Source organism: Staurois parvus, unplaced genomic scaffold (assembly GCF_062004578.1).
Source record: "Staurois parvus isolate SC_StPar_1 unplaced genomic scaffold, SC_StPar_1.0 ptg000691l, whole genome shotgun sequence".
Taxonomy (NCBI): Eukaryota; Metazoa; Chordata; class Amphibia; order Anura; family Ranidae; genus Staurois; species Staurois parvus.
The window spans coordinates 432,097-459,823 of NW_028318487.1; the positions used below are offsets into that span (position 1 = coordinate 432,097).

General features: G+C 43.7%; 1 protein-coding gene across 1 annotated transcript in view; it reads right to left on the reverse strand.

Moving 5' to 3' along the window:
* SYTL4 (synaptotagmin like 4) overlaps nt 1-27,727 on the reverse strand; it is a 114,404-nt gene that overhangs the window by 22,587 nt on the left and 64,090 nt on the right. Inside the window, exons 2-10 of the mRNA XM_089652721.1 lie at nt 24,212-24,386; nt 17,828-18,043; nt 15,307-15,422; nt 12,414-12,525; nt 9,870-9,995; nt 5,635-5,749; nt 3,682-3,772; nt 1,509-1,612; nt 1,112-1,198 (exon numbers count right to left, since the gene is read on the reverse strand). Of these exons, the coding sequence (XP_089508847.1) occupies nt 1,112-1,198; nt 1,509-1,612; nt 3,682-3,772; nt 5,635-5,749; nt 9,870-9,995; nt 12,414-12,525; nt 15,307-15,422; nt 17,828-18,043; nt 24,212-24,330 (1,086 nt within the window). The 5' untranslated portion in view covers nt 24,331-24,386. The remainder of the gene's footprint in view (nt 1-1,111; nt 1,199-1,508; nt 1,613-3,681; nt 3,773-5,634; nt 5,750-9,869; nt 9,996-12,413; nt 12,526-15,306; nt 15,423-17,827; nt 18,044-24,211; nt 24,387-27,727) is intronic.

A 27,727-nucleotide genomic window follows, 5' to 3' on the forward strand; every position in this document is an offset into this window, starting at 1 on the left:
AGTAGTGATTTGGGGGGATTTATGTTTGGAGAGGGTATGGGATATGAGGATTTGTGCTAGGAGGGAGGATTTGGGGGGTTTGTGCCATTAACGTCATATGGTGGGGGGAGGGATTTGTACTGGAGAGGAAATTAATTTTTTGGGGGGATTTTGTGCTAGTAGGGATTATTGAGAGGTATGTGTGCTAGGAGGGAAGGTTTGTGTGTCTGTGGTGGAGGGGGGATTTGTTCTAGGATGTTGGATTGGGGGAGGGGAACTTGTGTTGGAAGAAGGGGATTTGGAGTGGGGGGGGGGGATTAATGCTTGGAGGGAAAATTTGAGGGGTAGAGGATATGTGGTAGGAGAAGAATTCTTTTTTTTCAGAGGTGGTGGGGGGGGGGGGGGGGATTTGTGCTGGAGCATATGGGGAGAGAGAGCATTTGAGCTGGGGGGGCTTCCAGATTCTGATAAGCCCCCCACCCGCAGACCCCCTTAACCACCAGCCACAGTTTTGGGGAAGAGGCCCTTGTCCGCCCCCATGTTGAGGGCATGTGGCCTGGTATAGTTAAGGAGGGGGGCGTTTGCTCATTCCCCCCCTTTCCTGACCTGCCAGTCTGCATTTTTTGGATAAGGGTCTGGTAAGGATTTGGGGGGGGCTCAAAATCCATATCAGAACTGAAGGGCTTGGTATGAATGGGGGGGACCCCACATTGTTGTTTTGTTTTTGTTTTTTTTTATGCCTTTTTACATTAAGCTTCGGGGAACCCTGCTGGCAGCTGAAATATTAAAGAATGTCTTCACTACTAAAATATCGCAATACTTCATAATATAACTTGGTATTTTAGTAGCTGTGAGATATTTTTCCACATATTCAGATGTAGTAAGATACCGCTTAGTGAATTGTCCCTGTTCAAAGTTTGCAGTCGTACTTTTGGTAGGTTCCAATGTTCGACTGCAAATTGAACAGCGGGGTGTTCGGTCCATCACTAGTGATCAGCTCTCAAAAAAGCTGTGTACTAATGATCAGATAATTAGAGGATTGCTCTAAAAGTGGTATATTTCATCCAATATTCTCATTTTGTGTATGAGGCTTAAGTTTTTTTAATTTAATTTAAAATAAAATAGTTCTAACCGTGGACGTCCCACTGCGCAAACTGCCTCTTTGCGTATTCAAACGATGGATTTCTACCAAATTATCAATATCTTCATCTTCCTCTTCCTATGAAAAACAAAAATAGTGAAAATTAACAAAGTAGCAGACGGGCAACAACAATTTTTTGTTGGTGAGTGAAAGGTTATATCAAAGTAACATGAAATAAATAACATTGGATTTTAATAAGGCACCTGGTCTGAATTAAGAAACCCGGTGCCAAGGCAACCGAAAATTGTGCAGCGTGGCAAACTGAGATTGTCTTTATCCTACTGAGCCTGAAAGGAATATTGTTTTCTGAGATTCAGAGATTTTATTCATTTATAGCGTGCACTGTACAGTGAAATCACACAGAGTGAATATAATGCACAATACGAACCATTTCTACATTCAGCCCAGGAACAGACTTGCTTCGATCCCCCATGGTGCTTTCTTCTTCGACCTTCTCTTCTGGACGTAGGTCTATGGTGGACTTACTGTAATCTAAAATGTACATTAAAGGAAACACACTCAGATAAATGCATAGTTCTACATTGTCACTGATGTAATATCCATTAATATCTTACATCATCATAGCCCAAAAAATAAATAAATAATAACTATATATATATATATATATATATATATATATATATATATATATATATATATATATATAAATAATTTGTACATCAGTATTTTCAATGTCCACCATTGTCAATATTATCAGCAATATCATCCTTGTCAATGTCAACCATCAATAATATCATCCTCATCAATGTCAGCCATTATCAATATCATCCTCATCAATGTCAACCATCGTCATCAATCATCATCATCATCATTAACATCCTTAGCAATGTCAACCATCATCAATATCATCCTCATCAATGTCAACCATCATCAATATCATCCTCATCAATGTCAACCATTATCAATATCATTATGAATATCATCCACGTCAATGTCAATCATCAACAATATAAATCTGATCAATGTCAACCATTATCAATATCATCCTCATCAATGTCAACTATCATAAATAACCTTGTCAATGTCAACCATCATCAATATCATCATCATCATCAATATTCCTTGTCAATGTCAACCATCAACAATATCCTCATCAATGTCAACCATTTTCAATATCATCTTCCTCATCAATGTCACCATACAAATATAATCATAAATATCATCCTTGTCAACGTCAACCATCATCAATATCATCCTCGTCAATGTCAACCATAAATAATGTCATCCTCATCAATGTCAACCATTATCAATATCAACCATAATTAATAACATCCTCATCAATGTCAATCATCGTCAACCATCATCATCCTCATCGATGTCAACCATCATCATCAACCATCATCATCATTATCATCCTTAGCAATGTCAACCATCATAAATAGCATCCTCATCAATGTCAACCATTATCAATATCATCAATATCATCCTCATCAATGTCAGTCATCAACAATATAAATCTTATCAATGTCAACCATTATCAATATCATCAATATCATCCTCGTCAATGTCAGTCATCAACAATATAAATCTTATCAATGTCAACCATTATCAATATCAACCATCATAAATAACCTTGTCAATGTCAACCATCAACAATATCACCATCATCAATGTCAACCATTATCAATATCATCTTCCTCATCAATGTCATCATATAAATATCATCATAAATATCATCCTTGTCAATGCCAACCATCATCAATATCAATCATCAACAATATAAATCTTATCAATGTCAATCATTATCAATATCACCCTCATCAATATCAACCATCATAAATAACCTTGTCAATGTCAACCATCAACAATATCATCATCATCAATGTCAACCATTATCAATATCATCTTCCTCATCAATGTCATCATATAAATATCATCATAAATATCATCCTTGTCAATGTCAACCATCATCAATGTCATCCTTGTCAATGTCAACCATTATCAATATCATCCTCATCAATGTCAATCATCATCAATATCATCCTCGTCTATGTCAACTATCAAGAGTATCATCCTCATCAATGTCGACCATCAAAATCATCCTCCTCTATGTCAACCATCAAGAGTATCATCCTCATCAATGTCAACCATCATCAATAATATCATCATCAGTCGCTACTGTCAACTATCATCAATATCATCCTCCTTAAATACAACCATCATCAATATCATCTATCATTCCCTTCATAATTTAAAAAAAAAAAAAAAGTTGTTTCAATTTGGTTTTAGTAATGATGTTCACTAATTTGGACACTTTATCATATTTATTTTCTCCTGGTGAAGCCACCTAAGATTAAAGCAGTATTAATCCCAAAACCAAAGTTTTAACATATTGCATCTTATCAATCATTAGATGTGGTGGTTGCATTCGTTTTCTTTTTTTATGCTCTTACCATTCACTTCAGCAAACTGTTAATTCTTCCCAGTGTTCACTTACAGTATACCTAATATTTACTACTAGCATGAGTCTCATATTCATTGTCAGCCTGTCAACTGCCCTTTACATTAGCATAGAAGACATAAAAAAAAATTTTTTAGACCTGATGGCTTCAAGATTTTGCGAGTATTCTTCTTAAATAAAGTATCGCTCTCGTCTGCAGAGCCCGCACTCCGATTCCCAATGCGAGACTCCTAAATTAAAATGCAAGGATATTTTATCACAAGAATATTCAGTGAAGTCCAAAAGTTAAGAACAGAACTGCCCACAAATTTTCCTTCTACCTTTGAAGAATGTGCAAATCCCATCAAATTCATACAGCTAAGGAGGGAAATGAAATTGTTCTGGTCAAGTTTGTGGCAGGTGTACTTTAAGAGTCTCACTTATTTAGCTACACTCTTAAGAAACAAAAATAACAAAACCAATAGGCAGAACAAGGCTCCTATACAATGGACATTAAGGTGGACCTTGGGTGTCGGGAAATTTAGATGGACCTTGGGTGTCGGGAAATTTAGATGGACCTTGGCTGCCGAGACATTTAGATGGACCCTGGCTGTCGAGACATTTAGATGGACTCTGGCTGCCGAGACGTTTAGATGGACCTTGGCTGCCGGGACGTTTAGATGGACCTTGGCTACAGGGACGTTTAGATGGACCTTGGCTGCCGGGACGTTTAGATGGACCTTGGCTGCCGGGACGTTTACATGGAAATTTGCTGCCGGGACGTTTAGATGGACCTTGGCTGCCGGGATGTTTAGATGGACCTTGGCTGCCGGGATGTTTAGATGGACATTGGCTGCGGGACGTTTAGATGGACCTTGGCTGCCAGGACGTTTAGATGGACCTTGGCTGCCGGGACGTTTAGATGGACCTTGGCTGCCGGGACATTTAGATGGACCTTGGCTGCCGGGACGTTTTGATGGACCTTGGCTGCCGGGACATTTAGATGGACCTTGGCTGCAGGGACATTTAGATGGACCTTGGCTGCAGGGACATTTAGATGGACCTTGGCTGCCGGAACATTAAAATGGACCTTTTGTGCCAGGACATTTAGATGGACCTTGTGTGCCGGGACAATTAGATGGACCTTGATTGCCTGAACATTTAGATGGACCTTGGCTGCCGAGACATTTAGATGGACCTTGGCTGCCAAGACATTTAGATGGACCTTGGCTGCCAAGACATTTAGATGGACCTTGGCTGCCAAGACATTTAGATGGACCTTGGCTGCCAAGACATTTGGATGGACCTTGGCTGCCAAGACATTTGGATGGACCTTGGCTGCCAAGACATTTGGATGGACCTTGGCTGCCAAGACATTTGGATGGACCTTGGCTGCCGAGACACTTAAATGAACCTTGACTGCCGAGACATTTAGATGAACTTTGGCTGCCGGGACATTTAAATGAACCTTGGTTGCAGAGACATTTAGATGGACCTTGGCTGCCGGGATATTTAGATGGACCTTTTCTGCCGGGACATTTAGATGGACCTTGTCTGTTGGGACCTTTAGATTAACTTTGGTTGCCAGGGCATTTAGATGGACCTTGGTTGCCAGGATATTATTGGAGGAGTCCCAGATACATATGATAGCTGTCAAAAAGTATGGCAGTATTGTAGATACGGAGAATTGGAATTTAATCTTCTACACAGTAAAGCTTTTCCATGATCACCATAGAGATGAGTGAATCTAGAACTGAAGTGCCACTCCATGATATTCAAGTTTAGATACAAGTTTATTCCAATGACAGATTACTTACAAAGCCAGCATGTTTCAGGTGCTGTATCTCTGCCCTCTTCATCAGGGCTCATAAATGACACAACAAAACTATACAGGCACAGTAGTACAAAAACAAATGTTATGACTTACCTGATGACTGCATATCCCTAAGGGAGATTTCCCACCACTTCCTGTTCTGTCAAATAGACAGGAAGTAAGGAGAAGTGTCCCAAATAGGCCAAACACAGCAATAAGAGTTCAGAAGGTCTAACTCTACAATATACCGTATACTTTTGTTGTAAATACTGCAATAACATATCTTGTCTAGAAACCTACTCCTTCAGAATCAGATTGATGAAATTCTCTGGTCCGGGTAGGAACGTTAAGCATATCCACTTTGGCACCGCTGGGGCCAATACATTTCTTTCCATCTTTTTCCATGGAATTCTTTCTAAGAAACAAAAAGGAACACATTTTGCTTTTCACTCAATCAGTGGAACTTTTTACAGTGCCAAACATAACGCATACTTATATACAACTAATATACAAGCGTACCTCGGTTTACGAATTTAATTCGTTCTGCAGGATTTTTCGTATTGCAAAAAATTTGTACACCGAAACGCGGTTTCCCATAGGAATGCACTGAAAACCAATTAATCCATTCTGGAGGTCAGAAAAAAATCAAAAAAAGTCTTATCTGTTCAAAACTCTTTATAAAGTGCACTTTAAAGGCATAAATACTGTACAGGGACATGATTAAAAAAAAATTGTAAATGCATTGAAAACCAATTAATCCATTCCGGAGGTCAGAACAAAATCAAAAAAAGCCTTATCTGTTCAAAACTCTTTAGAAAGTGCACTTCAAAAAGGCATAAATACTGTACAGGGACATGATAAAAAATTAATTCGTCAATGCATTGAAAACCAATTAATCCGTTCCAGAGGTCAGGAAGAGTAAAAAAAAGTCTTCTGTTCAAAACTCTTTATAAAGTGCACTTTAAAGGCATAAATACTGTACAGGGACATGATTAAAAAAAAATCGTAAATGCATTGAAAACCAATTAATCCGTTCGTATTGCAAAAAAAATTAGTAAACTGAGGCATTATTTTCAATGGATTTTCATACGTAAACCGAAAATTACATTAACCAAGGCGTTCATAAACCGAGGTATGCCTGTATTTATTATTGCAACGTAAAAACAAAAAAAGACATTGAAAAGTCACATTGTAGGACATAAACATATTCTAAGGAATAAGTAAAGGAAAAAGGACATTAACTGATTGATTTAAAGAAATTCTAATAAAGGAGGAGGTGCTTAAAGTGGACCTGTGCCCAGATCATGTACACTATAGTATTTACATATGTACAAGCACTTTAACCTCTTGCCGCCCGCAAAACCTACGTGCAGTGGCAGAGGGTGGCTTTACCACCCACATGCTGCACATATGATCAAAAGAACAGTCAAGGGTTCTGTGTTGACAGCAAGCTCCCAGTACAGTGACTGAGTTGTCACAGTTCCTGTTCCTTAGTAATGATTGGAAGTTGGGACAGGCTCCCAATTATATGACTACATGATCCCTCCTCCTGCTGCTGTCCGACAACACGGGACGATGGAGACGGCAGTTCTGAGTGAGAACTTAGAGGAGAGGGAATGTGATGGAGAGAGCACACATCGCCTGCACATTGCTCGCCTCCTTTCTGCAAGCTGCCAGCTCTGGACATGTGCAGAACGAAGAAAAAAATTGTTTCATTTCGAATCGATAAGTTAACCTCTTCATGCCGAGTGTATGCAAATATGCATGGTTACATAGTTAGTCTGGCTGAAAAAAAAGACAAAAAAGTCCATCCAGTTCAACCATTAAAAAAAAATTATAATCCTATACCCACAGTTGATCCAGAGGAAGGCAAAAAAACAGCAAAGCATGATCCTGCAGGAAAAAAAATCCTTCCTGATCCCCCGAGAGGCAATCGGATATTCCCTTGATCAACTTTATCCACAAATGTTATATCCAGTTATATTCTGTGTATCCAAGAAAGAATCCAGGACTTTTTTAAAGCAATCCACTGAGCTGGCCAGAACCAACTCTTGAGGGAGTCTATTCCACATTCTCACAGCTCTTACTGTGAAGAAACCTTTCCGTATTTGGAGATAAAATGTATTTTTCTCCAGACGTAAAGAGTGCCCCCTTGTCCTCTGTGATGACCTCAGGGTGAATAACTTTACACTGAGTTCACTATATGAACCACTGATGTATTTATACATGGAGATCATATCCCCCTTATGTATTATACATGGAGATCATATCCCCCCTTATGTATTATACATGGTGATCATATCCCCCTTATGTATTATACATGGAGATCATATCCCCCCTTATGTATTAAACATGGAGATCATAACCCCCCTTATGTATTATACATGGTGATCATATCCCCCCCTTATGTATTATACATGGAGATCATATCCCCCCTTATGTATTATACATGGAGATCATATCCCCCCTTATGTATTATACATGGTGATCATATCCCCCCCTTATGTATTATACATGGAGATCATATCCCCCCCTTATGTATTATACATGGAGATCATATCCCCCCTTATGTATTATACATGGAGATCATATCCCCCCTTATGTATTATACATGGAGACCATATCCCCCCTTATGTATTATACATGGAGATCATATCCCCCCTTATGTATTATACATGGTGATCATATCCCCCCCTTATGTATTATACATGGAGATCATATCCCCCCTTATGTATTATACATGGTGATCATATCCCCCCTTATGTATTATACATGGTGATCATATCCCCCCTTATGTATTATACATGGTGATCATATCCCCCCTTATGTATTATACATGGAGATCATATCCCCCCTTATGTATTATACATGGTGATCATATCCCCCCTTATGTATTATACATGGAGATCATATCCCCCCTTATGTATTATACATGGTGATCATATCCCCCTTATGTATTATACATGGAGATCATATCCCCCTTATGTATTATACATGGAGATCATATCCCCCTTATGTATTACACATGGTGATCATATCCCCCCTTATGTATTATACTTGGAGATCATATCCCCCCCCCCCCTTATGTATTATACATGGAGATCATATCCCCCCTTATGTATTATACATGGTGATCATATCCCCCCTTATGTATTATACATGGAGATCATATCCCCCCTTATGTATTATACATGGAGATCATATCCCCCTTATGTATTATACATGGAGATCATATCCCCCCTTAATCTCCTCTTCTCCAGAGAGAATAAATTCAGGTCCTCTAATCTTTCCTCATAGCTGATCTCCTCCATGCCTCTTATCAGTTTGGTTGCGCTTCTCTACTTTCTCCAGTTCCCCAATGTTCTTTTTGTGAATTGGTGCCCAAAACCAAACTGCATATTCCAGATGAGGTCTTACTAATGATTTGTCCAGGGGTAAAATGATATCTCTCTCTCTGAAGTCTATACCTCTTTCAGTTCGAGTTTTGGACAAAATTTTGTTTTGTTATTTTGGATTTGTTTCAATTCGTAACGATTGTAATTCGGAAATTCAAATACATCCGAATAACAAAAATTTCATCTGAGTTTCAATTTGCAAGGAACTAAACTGCACATATCTAGCCAGCTTTCCTTCTGACCATGCAGCCTTGTGCCTCCTCTGCTCCCTTGTATAAACCACTAAAGCCCAAACTCTCCTGCTATTTTGGAGCAGATAGACTATCAGGTGGTCAGCTTGATCAAGCTGTGAATGACGGTGACTGCAGAGGAGCTGCATCATGGACAAAAACACAAGCCCACAACAACAAGCATCACCTACTAAACTAGTCTCTTTCAGACCAGTGTAGTGCCTGATTCTTATTGTTGTGGGCTTGTGTTTTTGTGACTGGGAATCAGCTTGGGCATCCTCCAAACTCATCTCTAACCTGTACGCCAAACTCCCACTTTTTTCTGCTCCAGTTGGTAGAAACCACCACCCATGATCCATGTTTCCTGGATACCCTTAGAGGTAATCAAATTGTTTTTGATTATTATGGATACATCCAGTAAGGTTACCTGCAAAATATGGTCTTGTAGGTGGGACTCCAGGTAGGTTTGGCAAATGTTGTGATTGTTGGTTTAAAGCCCTACTCCAGGCTGGTCACATGATGCACATGGTCATGTTCCTCTTTAACTTATCGCCTGGAGATGGGTAGTACATGATACAAGGAATGGTAATCACAATATTATGTCAGTGCCACTCTCTGCATGGATGCATACAGTACAGGGTGCTGTTGTGACACCTCCTCAGATGGTGGGTCTATGATGTTCTGCTCTCACAGGATGTCCTCAGAAAGCCTGACAACATCTAATGCTAGGAGGAGATTAGCACTGGAGCCAGAGACGATTTTTTTTCTCCATTTTACACCTCCTGGGGCACCATGAAAAAACTAACAAACAAAAAAAAAATCTTTACCTGGATTTGGGATTAATTCTGCAGCATCTACCAAAGACTGAAATACAAGTTTTGGGTAGAAGAACCCTTTGAGTGAAAATCACCTTGACATGGTAGGCGTACTCTTCTTGGAGTCCGTTTTGTAGCTGCTGAGACTCATTTTCTCAGTGGATTCTGTGTCACTCCTCTGATCTCTCAGGTCTCTCAGGTCTGGAGAACCAGTTGCCTCCCTGTAATACAATTTAAGTAGGATGTGTTATCCACCATGAAATACACTCACAAGCCACTTTATTAGGTCCACCAAGAAAATCTCCCCCACACCATTACACCACCACTACCGGCCTGAACCGTTCATACAAGGCAGGATGGATCCATGTTTTCATGGTGTTTATGCCAAGTTCGGACCCTACCATCTGAATGTCGCAGCAACCAGTCTGCCCATTCCCCTCTGACATCAGCAAGGAATTTTCAGCCACACAACTGGCTCTCACTGGATATTTTCTCTTTTTCGGACCATTCTCTGTAAACCCTAGAGATGGCTGTGCGTGAAAATCCCAGTAGATCAGCAGTTTTTGAAAGACTCAGACCAGCCCGCCTGGCACCAACAACCATGCCACGTTCAAAGTCATTTAAATCCTCTTTTTTCCCCCATTCTGATGCGAAGTTTGAACTTCAGCATGTCATCTGCACCACGTCTAGATGCCTAAATGCATTGAGTTGCTGCCGTGTGATTGGCTGATTAGCAATTTGTGTTACCAAGCCATTGAACAGGCGTAACTAATGTGGCCGGTGAGTGTATATACTTGTCCTAGATCTCTGGTACGTCTGTTATGCCAATGGTTCAACAGACCTTGTAAACTAAGGAGCTTCCAGTGGTCTCTTGGCTTGATGTTACAGAAAGAACCCGATTGGTTATTATAAGCAACACAGATGGTTCTTAAAGTCTAGTTCAAGAAATTAGAAAAAAAAATCTATCCTCCCTGTTGCCAAGGGTGGTAAGACTACCAGTGGCGGTACAAAGTCAACCATACCCTACGTTGCTGATTGGATCCATACACCTAGGAGAATCGGAAGATGATTGCCCCATTCTTTTATATCTAGATCAGTGGTCTCCAAACTGTGGCCCAGGGTTGGACAAGGCCCTTTGCTTGCCTTTATCTGGCCCTAAGGGCAATGTTCCTCCCATTGATATGGGACAATATTCCTTCCACTGACAATGGGCCACCGACATCAATAATGGGGAACTATTTCTCCCACTGGCACCAACAATGGAGCTCCATTCCTTCCCCTAATACCAAAGACAGGGCATGGTTTACGCCCACTTGCAACAGTCCGGCCCCCTAAAATCGTAAGGACCATAAATTGTTTAGAAAGTTTGGAGACCCCTGATGTAGATGTACAGAAGCAGAGCTTCGCACAATGTGCCTTAGAAGCTGCAGCAAATCAGATAGAGCTCCGCCTCATTTTCCGGCTGGAGGACGTCCGTTTTGAAGTTGTCATAATTTTTCGGAAATGAAGAAATAAAAAAAATGATTTTCACTATTTTTTTTTTTTTTTTATATACTGTCACCAGTGCAGTACAGCGTCATCATATAACTAGCATGGCGGTGATCAGGGACACTGACTGGTGACAGTACGAAAAAAAAAAATTTATAATTTTTATTTTTTTATTATTTTTTATTACATTTTGTTCTCTTTTTTTAAGATTTTTTTTTCATATTTCACTATGACCAAAGTAGTATAATGTTACCATAGTAACATTGTACTACTTTGGGGAAGTGATCTGTATTTTTTTTTTTTTTTTTACACAATTTTCTTATAACAAAGAATTTCTTTGCTATAAGCAAGCATTTACCTGAATGAAATCGATTAATTCAGGGGTTTTTTTTTTTGTGCTTAACTGTGATCATCATCAGCATCATCTCTTTCCTCCCCAGCCTGACTGTCCCTGGCCTTCCCCTTTCACTCACTGGTTTTTGATTCTTTTAGGCTCAGATCACATGAAGTCTGCATGAAATGTAGTCTGCCTAGGAACTCCAACTCCTCCAGACTGACTTCCACCCCTCAAGGTTTTGGGATTGGCATAACTCCTACCAAGAGCCATCCTACAGCTTGCATTAGGACCAGGGGCGGACTGACCATTTGGAAACTCGGGCACTGCTTGAGGGCCCGGGGTCAGTAGGGGGCCCCATGAGATGCCCCTGGTACCTTTTTTCATAGGCTTTTTTTGAGTTTGGGCAAGGACACAGGGGCCCCATGATCCCCTATTGCCCAGGGGCCCCATGAGTTGTCAGTCCGCCCCTGATTAGGACTAAGAACTCTTGAGAAGAGTACTTAGGCAGAGTGCTGTGATGTTTTCAGAAAGCTATGTATAGCCCCCTGCCGGCCCCTCCCACCAAACATGATCTGTCTGCATTGCATAGAGGAGCACAGAGACCCAGTGATGATGTCATTGGATCTAAAATTAAGTAGTCATGAAAATAGAAAGATTTAATTTAAAAATGTCATTAGCATATCAGGGAGAAGGAAAAGCATAAGCAGATTAAATTTCAGCTTCCACTAATGAGCACGGTGTGGACATCTGGATGGTGTTATCTGGTTACGGGAAGCAGAGATTCTGCACAGCGGGAGACCTGTGGTCTGCTTACCCATAATTCTTCTGTCGCTGCTGGGGGCTCTTCTGCTCTATTTTTACTTTCTGCTCATTCATTTGCTGTGTGTATTCGAGGAGAGCCTGCGCTGTCGTCTCTCGCTTGTTCGCTGTGGACAAGAAAGGCTCTTTAATTTCAAACAATCTTTAAATGAAAAGAAACCAAATAGCTGCACACGTCATGAATACACGGCGATTGCCTCACTGAAAGAAACGACGGCCTAAAAATAAAAGTATACAGTTGACAGATAAGGCCACAATCTATGATATGATACAACAAACACAGAGAAAGATCTTCAATGAGGGCCTGTGACGACATGGAAACCTGGCCTCTGCAGCACTCTGCACTTTTATTTTGCAATGTTCAATGTGTTAATGAACAAACTGAAATATATACACTGCTCAAAAAATTAAAAGAAGACTTTTTACTCAGAGTATAGTATCAAGTCAATGAAACTCCAGGGCTATTGATCTGGTCAGTTAAGTAGCACAGGGCTTTGTTAATCACTTTCAGCTGCTTTGGTGTTAATGAAATCAACAACAGGTGCACTGGACGGGCAACAATGAGATGACCCCCAAAAGAGAAATGGTTTTACAGGCGGAGGCCACTGACATACAGTTTTTTCCCTGCTCATCTTTTTATTTTTCAGAGCGTTTTTCACTAGTTTTGCATTTGGCTAGCGTCCGTGTCACTACTGGTAGCATGAGGCGATCCCTGGACCCTACAGAGGTTGCACAGGCAGTCTAACTCCTCCAGCATGGCACATCAATACATGCCATTGCCAGCAGGGTTGGTTTGTCTCCCAGCATAGTCTCACGAGCATGGAGGAGATTCCGGGAGACAGGCAGTTAATCTAGGAGAGCTGGACAGGGCCGTGGAAGGTCCTTAAGCCATCAGCAGGACCGGTATCTGCTTCTTTGTGCAAGGAGGAACAGGATGAGCACTGGCAGAGGCAGAGAAGATGATCTCCAGCAGGAGAGGACACACAGACCTCTACAGGCTAGACAATGGCACCCTGACTGCCATTAGGTATCGGGATAGAATCCTTGGACCCATTGCCAGACCCTACACTGGTGCAGTGGGTCCCGGGTTCCTCCTGGTGCAGAGGGTCCCGGGTTCCTCCTGGCGCAGAGGGTCCCGGGTTCCTCCTGGCGCAGAGGGTCCCGGGTTCCTCCTGGCGCAGAGGGTCCCGGGTTCCTCCTGGTGCAGTGGGTCCCGGGTTCCTCCTGGTGCAGTGGGTCCCGGGTTCCCCCTGGTGCAGAGGGTCCCGGGTTCCCCCTGGTGCAGAGGGTCCCGGGTTCCCCCTGGTGCAGAGGGTCCCGGGTTCCCCCTGGTGCAGAGGGTCCCGGGTTCCCCCTGGTGCAGAGGGTCCCGGGTTCCCCCTGGTGCAGAGGGTCCCGGGTTCCCCCTGGTGCAGAGGGTCCCGGGTTCCCCCTGGTGCAGAGGGTCCCGGGTTCCTCCTGGTGCAGAGGGTCCCGGGTTCCCCCTGGTGCAGAGGGTCCCGGGTTCCCCCTGGTGCAGAGGGTCCCGGGTTCCTCCTGGTGCAGAGGGTCCCGGGTTCCTCCTGGTGCAGTGGGTCCCGGGTTCCTCCTGGTGCAGAGGGTCACGGGTTCCTCCTGGTGCAGTGGGTCACGGGTTCCTCCTGGTGCAGTGGGTCACGGGTTCCTCCTGGTGCAGTGGGTCACGGGTTCCTCCTGGTGCAGTGGGTCACGGGTTCCTCCTGGTGCAGTGGGTCACGGGTTCCTCCTGGTGCAGAGGGTCCCGGGTTCCTCCTGGTGCAGAAGGTCCCGGGTTCCTCCTGGTGCAGAGGGTCCCGGGTTTTTTTCCTGGTGCAGAGGGTCCCGGGTTTTTTTCCTGGTGCAGAGGGTCCCGGGTTTTTTTCCTGGTGCAGAGGGTCCCGGGTTCCTCCTGGTGCAGTGGGTCCCGGGTTCCTCCTGGTGCAGAGGGTCCCGGGTTCCTCCTGGTGCAGAGGGTCCCGGGTTCCTCCTGGTGCAGAGGGTCCCGGGTTCCTCCTGGTGCAGTGGGTCCCGGGTTCCTCCTGGTGCAGTGGGTCCCGGGTTCCTCCTGGTGCAGTGGGTCCCGGGTTCCTCCTGGTGCAGTGGGTCCCGGGTTCACCTGGTGCAGAGGGTCCCGGGTTCCTCCTGGTGCAGAGGGTCCCGGGTTCCTCCTGGTGCAGTGGGTCCCGGGTTCCTCCTGGTGCAGTGGGTCCTGGGTTCCTCCTGGTGCAGTGGGTCCCGGGTTCCTCCTGGTGCAGTGGGTCCTGGGTTCCTCCTGGTGCAGTGGGTCCTGGGTTCCTCCTGGTACATGACAATGCCCGGCCTCATGTGGGGAGAGTATGCAGGCAGTTCCTGGAGGAAGAAGGAATTGATACCACTGAATGGCCCCCACACCTAATTCCAATAGAACACCTCTGGGATATCATGTTTCGGTCCATCCGACACCACCAGGTTGCACCTCAGACTGTCCAGGAGCTCAGTGATGCCCTGGTCCAGATCTGGGAGGAAACACCCCAGGACACCATCGTGTCGCCAGGAGCCTCCCCCGGCATTGTCAGTCATGCATACAAGCACATGGGGGCCATACAAACTACTGAGGACCATTCTGAGTTGCTGCAATGACATCTCAGCAAAATGGACTCGCCTGCTGCATCAATTTTTCACATTGATTTTCGGGGTGTCTTTGAATTCAGTCCTCTGTAGGTCGATCATTTTCATTTCCATCATACGATGGGACATACTTACATTCCTAACACATTACCCGTCCATGTCAGTATAGAGATCCAGCAGGAGATTTTCCCCATTGAGATCTGATGGGTTTTCAAAGTCTTCCTTTCATTTTTTTGAGCCGTGTATAAAAAGTGAGCAAACAACCCTTTTACTTCACCACACACCTGGCCCCGGAGGCTTGCGGCGTAGCGATATCCTCACTAAATCGCTGCCGAGTCTGTTGGCGAAACGATTCACCTTCTGGTCATAAAACCAATCCCCAGTTGATTTTTTCAGCTCCCTGTGAAAGAAAGATGCTGTTTAAAATAACATCTACAAGCAAAAAAACCACCTGTGCCTCAATAGACTCAATGGGGTAGTACTAAAACTGAAGCACTCAGAATCGGGCGTGGCTGGGCATGGCAGCCAATCAGCTTTTAACTTCAGCTTGTTCAATTAAGTTTGGACAATAAAACATGGAAGCCAATTGGTTTCTATGCAGAGCTGCACCAGATTTTGTGCTCTCCAGTTTTAGTAAATCTCCCCCAATATTTACAAAGAAAAAGTAGATTTATCTCTATGCTGTAGATATATTTTCCAGCATGCTGGAGAATGTTTGCATCCATCTTCTCTAAATTCCATTAGTGTTCACACATATACATACACACACTGCATGTTGAAATGTGTTTTTATTACAAAACATATGAAAAATATTTTTAAAAATACATTTCAAATATACTGCATGTCTTTAAAAATACAAATCTACATTTTTGGAATGCATTTACAAATGTATGTAAAAATCTATGTTAAAATGACTTTTTTATATGTTAAATAAAATCTGAAGAATATATTTAAAAAATATATATTTTTAAATATATTCTTCAGATATATTTTTAAAAAATATATATTTTTTAAATATATTCTTTAGGCATTTTTTTTAAAATTGCATATATATATACACGTGATCTTGCATCTCCAGGTAGGGGACGCACGCAAGAAGCGTGCGCCCTACCTGCATCGCTATTTGCAGCCTCAGCTGTCAATCACCGGGTCCCGGCCGATGATTACTCGCCGGCACCTGGTGATCGCCAAGTAATGCTGACGGGGAGAGAGAACTGTATGTAAACAATACAGATCTCTCCCCTGTCAACTCCTGCACACTGCTTTGTATGGCTCTGCATAGCAGTGTTCTTACAGTGAAGCACACACACGGCCTCCTAATAAAGCACACACAGCACACAGTTAACCCTTTGATAGCCCCAGATGTTAACCCCTTCCTGCCCAGTGCCATTAGTACAGTGTCAGTGATTTTTATTAGCATTGATCACTGTATAGGTGTCACTGGGGATGTCAGTGACAACAAGTCAGTTTCCACCCAGTGTCAGAATGCCCGCCGCAGTCCCGCCATAAGTCACTGTCATTACTAGTATAAAAAAAAAAAATTCCAGCATCTATACCACCATTTGTAAACGCTATAACTGTCATGTAAACCAATTCATTTACATGTATTGGGATTTTTTTTTAGCAAAGACATGGAGCAGAATACATTTTGCCCTAAATTTATGACAAAATTAGATTTTAAAATTTTTTTTTACTGGACATGTTTTATAGCAAAAAGTCAAAAAAATTGTTTTTTGCTCAAAATTTTCTGCTCTTTTTTTTTTTTAGCGCAAAAAAAAAAAATGCATAAGCGATCAAATACCAGCGTAAGAAAGCTCTATTTTTTGGGGGGAAAGGATGTAAATTTCATTTGGGTGCGGCGTTGCATGACCGCGCAATTGTCAGCTAAAGTAATGCCTGGTCAGGAAGGGGGGGAATCCTCTGGAGGTTCACTGAACAAGCTGAAGATAGAAGCTGATTGGCTCCCATGCACAGCTGCACCAGATCCTAAGCCTGGGTTCACATATATGTGGTGCGGTATATCGTATGTGATTCACACAGGAACCGCACCGCATTCCTGTGCCAATCACATGCGATTTGTGTGCGGTGCAATTGGAGTCATACATTGTATAGCTCTAATCGCAACGCACCCGCACCAAAAACGTGCAGGACCCTTTTTTTTGGTCCGCACTAGAATCGGATCGCATTGGGTATTCACACCTATGTGATCCGATTGTGCACATCGCACCGCGTTTTGCGGATTGCTTTTGGGGTGTTAACTTAACATACACACCCGCAGCGGTTCACATGAACGGGGTGCGATTCTGATGCGGTGCGGAATTTACACTGAAAACGCTGCGAATTCTGGACCGCATCAGTGTGAACCCGGGCTCAGTGCACTAGCTTTAGTAAATCTACCCTGCTGCCTCTGAAGAAATCAATATGGGAGCTGCCATTGTGAGTCAGTAACCTGGAATGAGCATGGAGCAGGGGCGGACTGACCATTTGGAAACTCGGGCACTTCCCCAGGGCCCGGGGTCAATGGGGGGCCCCATGAGATGACCCTGGTACCTTTTTCATAGGCTTTTTTGAGTTTGGGCAAGGACACAGGGGCCCCATGATCCCCTATTGCCCGGGGGCCCCATGAGTTGTCAGTCTACCCCTGGCATGGAGCCAGTGAAGTCCCAGGATACCTGATATGCAAATACTGGCTCTGGGTCAGCAATGGCAGTTTTTTTAATGTCATCCTTCACAATGTCATCCTTCATCCGTCATACATACCAATGTATACAGCGAGCCCCGATGACATACAGAAATGTAACTCACGCTTCCTTGATGCAGACTTTGCACTTCCAGCCCCCAGTAACAGTCTCCATCCTGCAGTCTTTGCACACAAGGTGGTTACAGCTCCGGCATGTGTTAGTTTTGGGGAGCATCCGGCCCACATTCTGCTGGCAGCGGGCGCAGGTCCTGTCGCTGTAGCGTTGGCTCCCCCTTTTTGCTCCTTTTCTCCGTATGTCAAGCAGCTCATTCTTCAGCTTCCTATAAAAGAGAGAACATGAAGATGGGAATCCCAGAAGTCCTAAAGTAACTTTACTACTGTAGCCCTACCTTTGAGAGGGCCGCTGTGCTTCTAGGTCCCCCTAAGCTCTGCACAGCCAGGCAACACGCATTGTCCACACTTTCATCCACAGTCAGTGAACAGTCCATGAGCTTGGTTTTTATTATTTTATTATGGGAAAAGAACTTGGATAGGGTAATCGGGATTACGGGATGCCCAACATGACTGAATCAATGCACGGGGACAACTGCCTTCCTATTTATGGAAACAGATCCTGGAACGTTCTTTTCCTCAAAAGCCTTCAGCCTTTGCAGATCAGTAGCAATTGCCTCTTACGGGCGAGGGACTCTCAGCCCCTCTCAAATCAAACTAGCTTCTTGTAAACAACATACAGAGATGTCTCCTCTCCCCTGTAGAACTGCTCCCAGCTCCACAGCCTGCAGACACAACCAGCCCTCCTGGCTGCCCTGAAGACCTCCCAGGACAAGGATAAATTATTAAGAAAAGTGCTGTCCTTTGAAAGCTTGCAACATGTGGCCCCTTGTAAATCCCTGGGTGTGCTGATGTACTTACTCTGTCCTAATTGCTCCTGCTGCTCCCAGGCATTGATTCTGTTCATGTCGTACAGCCTGGAGGCCAGTCCCCCCCAGACCTAGGGGACCCCTCCCAGACCATTCTCCTCAGCACTCCATCTTCTACCCGACTCCCTAGCCTGCCTGACTATCCCATATTTATGGACTGGTCCCCTACTCTACCAGGGCCTCCAAACCTGGGATTGGTTAGACTCCCACAAAGAGTCAGATTAGGTCTCCACCTCTTCTGCCTACTGGCTTCTGGAAGGTTCCCAAGGTCCTCCAGAACCAGGTGAAGGCGATAGAGTCCCAATCTGTTAATAGATATTGGCACCACAAAAGATTATAAAAATGTATAACGTTTATTGTATAAACATTAAAAGTGCATGTAGAACCATGTCCAATACTTCAACATAGGGTTCATATACAGGGGTCGGACAAAAAAATGGCAACACTACATGATTTGCAGGTGTGAAAGTGACAACTTGTTTCATGTTGAAAGCGGAAGTGATGCAACATCTTTTTCTTCCACTGTGTGATGAGACACCTAGGTAACAGGTGGAAAGCCTCACTTTTGTCATTCACTGCATGTGCTGCTGGTAATACAGAGTCATGTCAGATCTTACTGAGCTTCAAGGAGGGCAAATTGTTGGTGCAGCGTAGCTGGTGCCTCTGTGACTGATTTTTCCAGTTTATTTGCCGTGTCATGAGGTCCAGTATCAAAGGTTAGGACGGCATATACAGTTTCCTGGAAAACAATGTTTGATGAGCATAAGCGCGGACAGCATGGTCAACTGACCAAAAGAGAAAAAAAGGACATTGCGCAGGATTGTGACCTGGATTATGAACAAAAACTGCTGCAAAGGTGACTGCAGAGCTCAATCTCAGTCTCCCAATGCCCGTGTCCACAAAAACTGTGCGGAGGGAACTCCATAAGTAGAACATTCACTGGAGAGGTGCAATTGCCAAACTACTAGTGACCAATATTAATACTCAGAAGAGGAAAGAGCAGGGCAACGACCAATAAATCATGGACTATCGATCAGCGAAAGACTGTAATGTGGTCTGATGAATCGAGCTTACACTGTTCCCAACCACGAGATGTGTTTACGCATGGCCAACACCATCCCAGGCTTACAACCAGGACTGTCTTGTGCCAACGGTAAAGAATGGTGGCGGCACAATCATGGTTTGGGCCATATCTTGGTATTCTGCAGGCCCGATCATTACTGTGAAAGGTAGAGTCACTGCCAGCGACTTTGTACAAATGTTGGCCAACCTTGTGCACCTCATGGGGCAGACATTGTTTTCCGAAGACCGCACCATTTACCAAGACGATAATGCTCCGATTCATACAGCTGATGCGGTCACATCCTGGTTTGTAAGTACGCAGAGGACGTCTCAAACCTTCCCTGGGCACCACCAGTGTTGTATAGGCAATGCAAAAATTGGCTCCCCCCCCCCCCCCCCAAGGAGAGACCCTGACACCGACAAACACCCCCACAAAGAGAGCCTGACATTGACCAACAACACCCCAGCCCCCCACCCACATCCAAGAGAGCCTTCCACTACCACCTCCCTGCATACACTGGCAACCCCCCCCAACCCCTACGATAGAGAAAACACTCACCTTCACAGCTCCGGACATCCCCGGGAACAAGAGTCAGGCTCTACATACACCATCAAGCAGCCCCTCTCAGATCCCACCTGGTCCCCATGCTGCATGTGTCCCTTCTTCTACCCCTTTTTTTTGGGGGGGCGGCACTGCCCCCCTGAAAAATGCTGCTGCCCCCCTGAAAGATGCCGCTGCCCCCATGAAAAATGCCACCCTAGGCAAATGCCTTGTTTTCCTTGTGGTAAATATGCCCCTGGGCGCCACAGTCTCCAGGCCTCAATATCATAGAGCCACTATGGTCAATTTTGGAAAACAAGGTTTGGGCTCATAATTTTTGCAGGAAGATTGGTATCAGATTCCATCATCCACCATCCAAAACCTATATTTGTCAATTCCCTTGGAGAATGCAGGTCGTATTGGATGCCAAAGGCAGTTCAACACCATATTAGGTATCAATTTTGTTCTTTTACCTGGTCTTTCCATAATATTGTCCAACCCCTGTATTTTTTCCATCTAACAATCCATATGTCAATGTGTTTCGAATGATCATACATCTTCTTCTGGAGAACATGTGAATGAGATCAGTACACTGGAACCTGGTCTATTAAAACCAAAGAGTTATACAATCTTCTGGAACAAGACTAATGCAAATCATCATTTCCAGAGGGAGCCACAGAAGCAGATAAAATGGCCGAAGGACACCCAATCCTCACACAAGGGGCACTATGGGGATTATTTACTAAAAACTGTTGAGTGCAAAATCTGGTGCAGCTCTGCATACAAACCAATCAGCTTCCAGGTTTTATTGCCAAAGCTTAATTGAACAAGCTGAAGTTAGAAGCTGATTGGCTACCATGCACAGATGCACCTGATTCTGAGTGCTCCAGTTTTGGCAAATCTACCCCTATGAGTGTATAGCCCAGCCCAGTGTCAGTCAAATCTCCAAAAGGAGGAACTCTCCAATTTATAGAGATCCGAAGAGAGTCCAACACACACAGCAAAAAGTCCCAGATAGTCATGTGTCATATAGAGTCATCCAGCATGTACATCCAACATCCCCCATCACACTTCCATAGCTACAATTATCTTGGTATCTTAGACACAATATTTAGGATGTGGGCAAAAAGGGCACAGAACCCCTGATGAAGCCACGTGACCCGGTGGCGTAACGCGTAACACGACGCTTAACGCAACATACAGCAAGTATTTAACAATATTGGAAAACTGTACTGTGGATTCAAATTTTAACTTTTAATGCGGTTTTAACTTGCAATACATGTGAGTGCACTGCTTTATTGAAATTAAATTAAATTTTAAAGAGGATAAGGCACTATTTCCTTTTATTACATTTCATGGCCATTACACCTATAGAGTAAAATTCCTAAGGAAGCAAGGAGACCCCCTAGTGGGAAGAGGAATAATTCCGTCCATCCATTCGGCTCCAGAAATATCCATAAGGAAGCGAGGGGACCCCCTGCTGGGAAGAGGGAACACTCCGCCCGTCCAACCATCCATCCCAGGGGAAGAGGGATAATCCTATCCATTTACCACGAAGTCCAATTAAAAGGACACAAGCTTTTTATGACCGAACGTGATATTATTATTATTATACAGTATTTATAAAGTGCCAATAGTTTGCTCAGCGCTGTACATTACAAAGGGGGACAGAACATGTGACAGAACAATACTAATATGATGCAAAACATGAGGGGATCGAGGGCCCTGCTCTTTTGAGCTTACAATCTAGGAGGGAGGGGATGGTGGTACAGGAGGAGAAAGATGTGGGGGATGGAGTGGTAGGAAGAGTGGAGGAGGTCGGCAACTTAGCAGGGGGTGGGGTAGGCTTCCCGGAAGAGATGGGTTTTCAGGGTGCGCCTAAAGGAGAGGAGAGTAGGTGATAATCTGATGGGTTGGGGCAGGGAGTTCCAGAGGATGTGTGACACCCTGGACAAGTCCTGGAGGCGGGCATGGGAGGAGGAGACCAGGGAACTAGAGAGAAGGGGGTCTTGTGAGGAGCGGAGAGTGCGTGTTGGGCGGTACTTGGATATTAGGTCAGTGATGTAGTTCGGGGCAGTATGGTGGACAGCTTTGTACGTCAGCGTTAGGATTTTGAATTTGATCCGTTGCGCAATCGGAAGCCAGTGGAGGGATTGGCAGAGGGGGGTGGCGGAGATGGAGCGGTTGGAAAGGTGAATGAGTCTGGCAGCCGTATTCAGGATCGACTGAAGCGGGGATAGCCAGCGGCGAGGCAGGCCAGTGAGGAGGGAGTTGCAGTAGTCGAGTCGTGATATGATGAGGGAGTGGACGAGCTGTTTAGTGGTTTCTGGGGTTAGGAACGTGCGGATTTTGGCGATGTTGCGGAGGTGGAGTCTGCACGAGCTTGTTAAAGATTGGACTTGGGGCTGGAAGGATAGGTTGGAGTCCAGAATGACACCCAGTACTCTGGCCTGCGGGGCGGGTTTGATGGTGGCGTTGTTGGATGTGATGGAGAATATACACCAGGTGAGAGCACAACCAGTGAAGGAGTAGAATATTTTTTTGATTAGTGAACGGCATGGCTATTATCCTAGAACTAGAAGAAGTGTCAAAGACACGGACTTAATACGGACATATTTGCAGCAGCGATATAACTGCAGTGATATTGTTATGTATTCCTTGGATGCTGGACTATTATATAAAAACAATACAAAGCATCACTGAAAACACATTAAAGTAACGATGAAATCATTAGAGAGGCTTTTTGAGCACCTAAGTTAAAGTCCACTTCATTTTTTCTAATACAGGCGTACCTCGGTTTACGAATTTAATTCGTTCTGCGGGACTTTTCATATTGTGAAAAATTCGTAAACCGAAAACGTGGTTTCCTATAAAAATGCATTGAAAACCAATTAATCCATTCCAGAGGTCAGAAAATTAAAAAAAAAAAAGTCTTTTATCTGTTCAAAACTCTTTATAAAGCGCACTTTAAAGGCATAAATACTGCACAGGGACATTCTGGAGGTCAGAAAAAAGTAAAAAAAAAAAAAGTCTTCTGTTCAAAACGCTTTATAAAAGCATAGTACTGTACAGGGACATGATTAAAAAAAATTTGTAAATGCATTGAAAACCAATTAATCCGTTCCGGAGGTCAGAAAAAAGTTAAAAACAGTCTTCTATTCAAAACGCTTTATAAAAGCATAGTACTGTACAGGGACATGATTAAAAACAATTCATAAATGCATTGAAAGCCAATTATGTTGTTCATATTGCAAAAAAAATTTGTAAACCGAGGCATTATTTTCAATGGATTTTTGTTCGTTAACCGAAAATTACGTTAACCGAAGTTCGTTAACCGAGGTACGCCTGTATAAACCAAAATCTTTTTAAAATGCATTACTTTGTAAAATATGATCAGAGTCAGTTTTCTTGTCTTGAAGATATATTTTAAAATTGCCAGTCAACTCAATACTGAGACTTTTATTATGAGCAGATGCTGTAAATGTCCAGCCGGTCATGTTCCTGGTCCATGTTGCTGTGTTCCTGGTCCACCTACCACAGACACATCGGGAAAGTCTTTCCTTACAGTTGGTTTCCTCCAGGGGCAGACTTACCATTTGAGAACGTGGGCAGTGCCCGAAGGCCGGGTTCAGTAGGGGGCCCAATGAGATACCCCTGGTACCTTTCATAGGCCTTTTTGGGTATGGTTTGAGTGTGGGTGGGGACACAGGGGCCCCATGATCCCCTATTGCCCGGGGGCCCCAAGAGTTGTCAGTCCGCCCCTGGTTTCCTCATTTGTGTTGGATGCAATGTAAAGGGTGGAAAGCTCCTTGAAGTGGCTTCAGAAGAGAAGCTATGGACTTTGATGGAGATATCTCAACACTGCAAAACTCTAGGAGGTCCAAGAAGCCAGGGAGATAGATAACCCAACCCAACATCCACCTCTAACTGAAATCACATCTATGAAAAAATATTTCCTTCCCAACCTGATCCGTCTGTCTTCAGTTTTCCGTAAATCTTCGTCTCGTTGTAGGACTTGCAGGATGAGGTCTCGTTCTGTCTCCGAGAGGAAAGACAAGTTCACCACTTCTGTGGTTTGTGCCATGGTGGCTCTTTGGTTTCCTCTCTAGAATGTTACGATACTTGCAGTCATATGACAGCCTGCAAAAAATGTGATAAAGAAAGACGATAAATTACATAAATGAGCAAATTAGTCTAACAAAGTTATCCAACACATGCATGGAAATTGGTTTTGGTTGGAGGTCTACTTTAGAGGACCAGCGAGTTTCAGACATGGACTTTCTTTATTACAATATAATTGATGCTAGTTTTGGTTATGTGTGTAGGTAAGATTTGGGGACACCATTAAAAAGAGGAACTAAACTCCCAATTATCAATAAATATTTTTTTATCATTTTTCTGCTCATGTAGTAAATAGATAGGAAGGTGTTTTATATTTATGTGTGTTAAACTTTTTTTTTTAGTTACTTCCTGGTTTGTGGCCTAGGCCAAAATGACGTCATACGTCCTAGCAGTCTTTGTGGGTAACTTTTTTCTTTCATCTGGAGGAGGGGCGGGGGAGATTTCTCAGCTAAGCGGAAACCTCATGTCTGCAAGCCTGAGTTAACCTCTTGCTGTCCGCCTGCTGTTTATAAACGGCAGGGCGGTGGCAGTCCAATGGCGGGTTGCCGTTCCTAAACGGCACCCGCCTTTTCTAGCTGTGCGCGCTCCCTGGGAATGCGCATCACCGCGATCCGGTGCCCGCTGTGTCCTCCGGACACAGTGAAACACCGATCGTCGGACGGGACCTCTGTACGAGGTCCTGATCATGTGATCACTGATTGGCCAATCAGTGATCACATGCAAAGTAGTAAGCAAGATGTCACTTGTGACATCATTGCTTACTACGTGTGAAATCTGTGAATGATCACAGAGGTCACATGGTACAAGGCTATTCACAACAGCCTTGTACCATGTGACAAGCTGTGACCAATCACAGCTCACTCAGTACTTCTCAATGACTGCAAGAATGCAGACAGAGAGGAAGAGAAATGATTGCTTTTACATCCTATATGGGTGTAAAAGCAATCAGTGTAAAAAAAAAAAAAAAAATCTTCATCACCCCCCACAAGTAGTACAGTGTCACCATGGTGACACTGTACTGCTAAAGTGACAGTATGTAAAAAAAAAATATATAAAAATAAAAAAAATTATAAAAAAATAAAATAAAAATGTAAAAAAAAAATGTTTAAAAATTATAATTTTTGGTTATAAACTAATTTGGATTTTTTTTTTCTACTAAAAAAATAACGGAATAAATTTTGGCCAAGATTTATAATGAAATATTATTTATTTGCAAAATTTTATAAAAAAAAAACACTTTTTTTCAAAATTTTTGGACTTTTTCATTTACATAGTAAAAAAAATAAAAATCCCAGCGGTGAATAAATACCACCAAAATAAAGCTTTATCTGTCTCAAAAAAATGGTAAAAAATTCATATGGGTACAGTGTTGCATGACCGCGCAATTGTCATTCAAAGTGTGATAGCACTGAAAGCTGAAAATTGGCCTGGACAGGAAGGGGGTAAAAGTGTCCGATCTGGAAGTGGTTAAGGGCAGACGGATTCCAGGAAATAAATGCTACATGAATCATCTGCTTTTATTCAAGATGGCCACGGCCAGAACAGCTAGGGGGTGTTTCTCAAAGTGATTTCTCAAAAAAATAAATCATGGAGGCTTGGATGAATTGGTGAGATTGCTTTGAATATTAATAATGAATCCAATCGTGTTTTCAGTTTATTTTGTATACTGTATATACCTTTCAGTTCCACTTTAAATATGGTAATGTATCATTTTTATTACATTTAAAAATTTGTATTTAACACCAACGTTTCACAGTGTGTTTTAAATGTTAGGTTGGCCATACACCAGTAGATTTAAATATGGAAATTCTGAAAAATCATCAGAGCATTCAATATTAAACTGTTACAAAAACCATATCAATAAAATCAGTCTGTATATGCGGTTAAGCATGCTTGTTATACTCACTGTGGAACCGAAGGGGTTAACCCTCCACATTGTGTAAAAAGGCTGTTTGATCCTGTCTTCTATGATCCTCCCCTTATTCTACTGTCCCCAATCCATCTGCTCTAGGAGTCACTCTGCATGTGCTCAATTTGGTGTGTATTGCTAGAGAGGGGGGGATGTGATCAGCACAGGGCCAATCAGCACTGTCCAGACAGAGGGACCAGGGTTATGCAACCTCATAGGACAGTGCTCTGCTGGACACTGATAGAAGTCGAGACTGTTATACCGCTCATAAGAAAAGGAATTTAGCAGTTTATATTTTCTAAAATAATTGCATTTCCATGTTGTGTGTACTGTGGGAGACCAGATATAGTGAATGCAGGGTCCAGGGAGAGTGGATATAGTGAATGCAGGGTCCGGGGAGAGCGGATATAGTGAATGCGGGGTCCGGGGAGACCGGATATAGTGAATGCAGGATCCGGGGAGACCGGATATAGTGAATGCAGGATCCGGGGAGACCGGATATAGTGAATGCAGGATCCGGGGAGACCAGATATAGTGAATGTAGGGTCCTGGGAGACCAGATATAGTGAATGCAGGGTCCGGGGAGAGGATATAGTGAATGCAGGGTCCGGGGAGACCAGATATAGTGAATGCAGGGTCCAGGGAGAGCGGATATAGTGAATGCAGGGTCCAGGGAGAGCGGATATAGTGAATGCAGGGTTCGGGGAGACCAGATATAGTGAATGTAGGGTCCGGGGAGAGGATATAGTGAATGCAGGGTCCGGGGAGACCAGATATAGTGAATGCAGGGTCCAGGGAGAGCGGATATAGTGAATGCAGGGTCCAGGGAGAGCGGATATAGTGAATGCAGGGTCCGGGGAGAGGATATAGTGAATGCAGGGTCCGGGGAGACCAGATATAGTGAATGGAGGGTCCGGGGAGACCGGAATAGTGAATGCAGGGTCCAGGGAGAGCAGATATAGTGAATGCAGGGTCCGGGGAGACCGAATATAGTGAATGCAGAGTCCTGGGAAACCAGGTATAGTGAATGCAGGGTCCGGGGAGAGCGGATATAGTGAATGCAGGGTCCGGGAAGACCAGATATAGTGAATGCAGGGTCCTGGGAAACCAGGTATAGTGAATGCAGGGTCCGGGGAGAGCGGATATAGTGAATTCAGGGTCCAGGGAGACCAGATATAGTGAATGCAGGGTCCGGGGAGAGCGGAATAGTGAATGCAGGATCCGGGGAGACCGGAATAGTGAATGCAGGGTCCATGGAGACCGGAATAGTGAATGCAGGGTCCATGGAGACCGGAATAGTGAATGCAGGGTCCATGGAGACCGGAATAGTGAATGCAGGGTCCGGGGAAACGGCATATAGTAAATGCAGGGTCCGGGGAAACGGCATATAGTGAATGCAGGGTCCGAGGAGAGCGGAATAGTGAATGCAGGGTCCAGGGAGATGGCATAT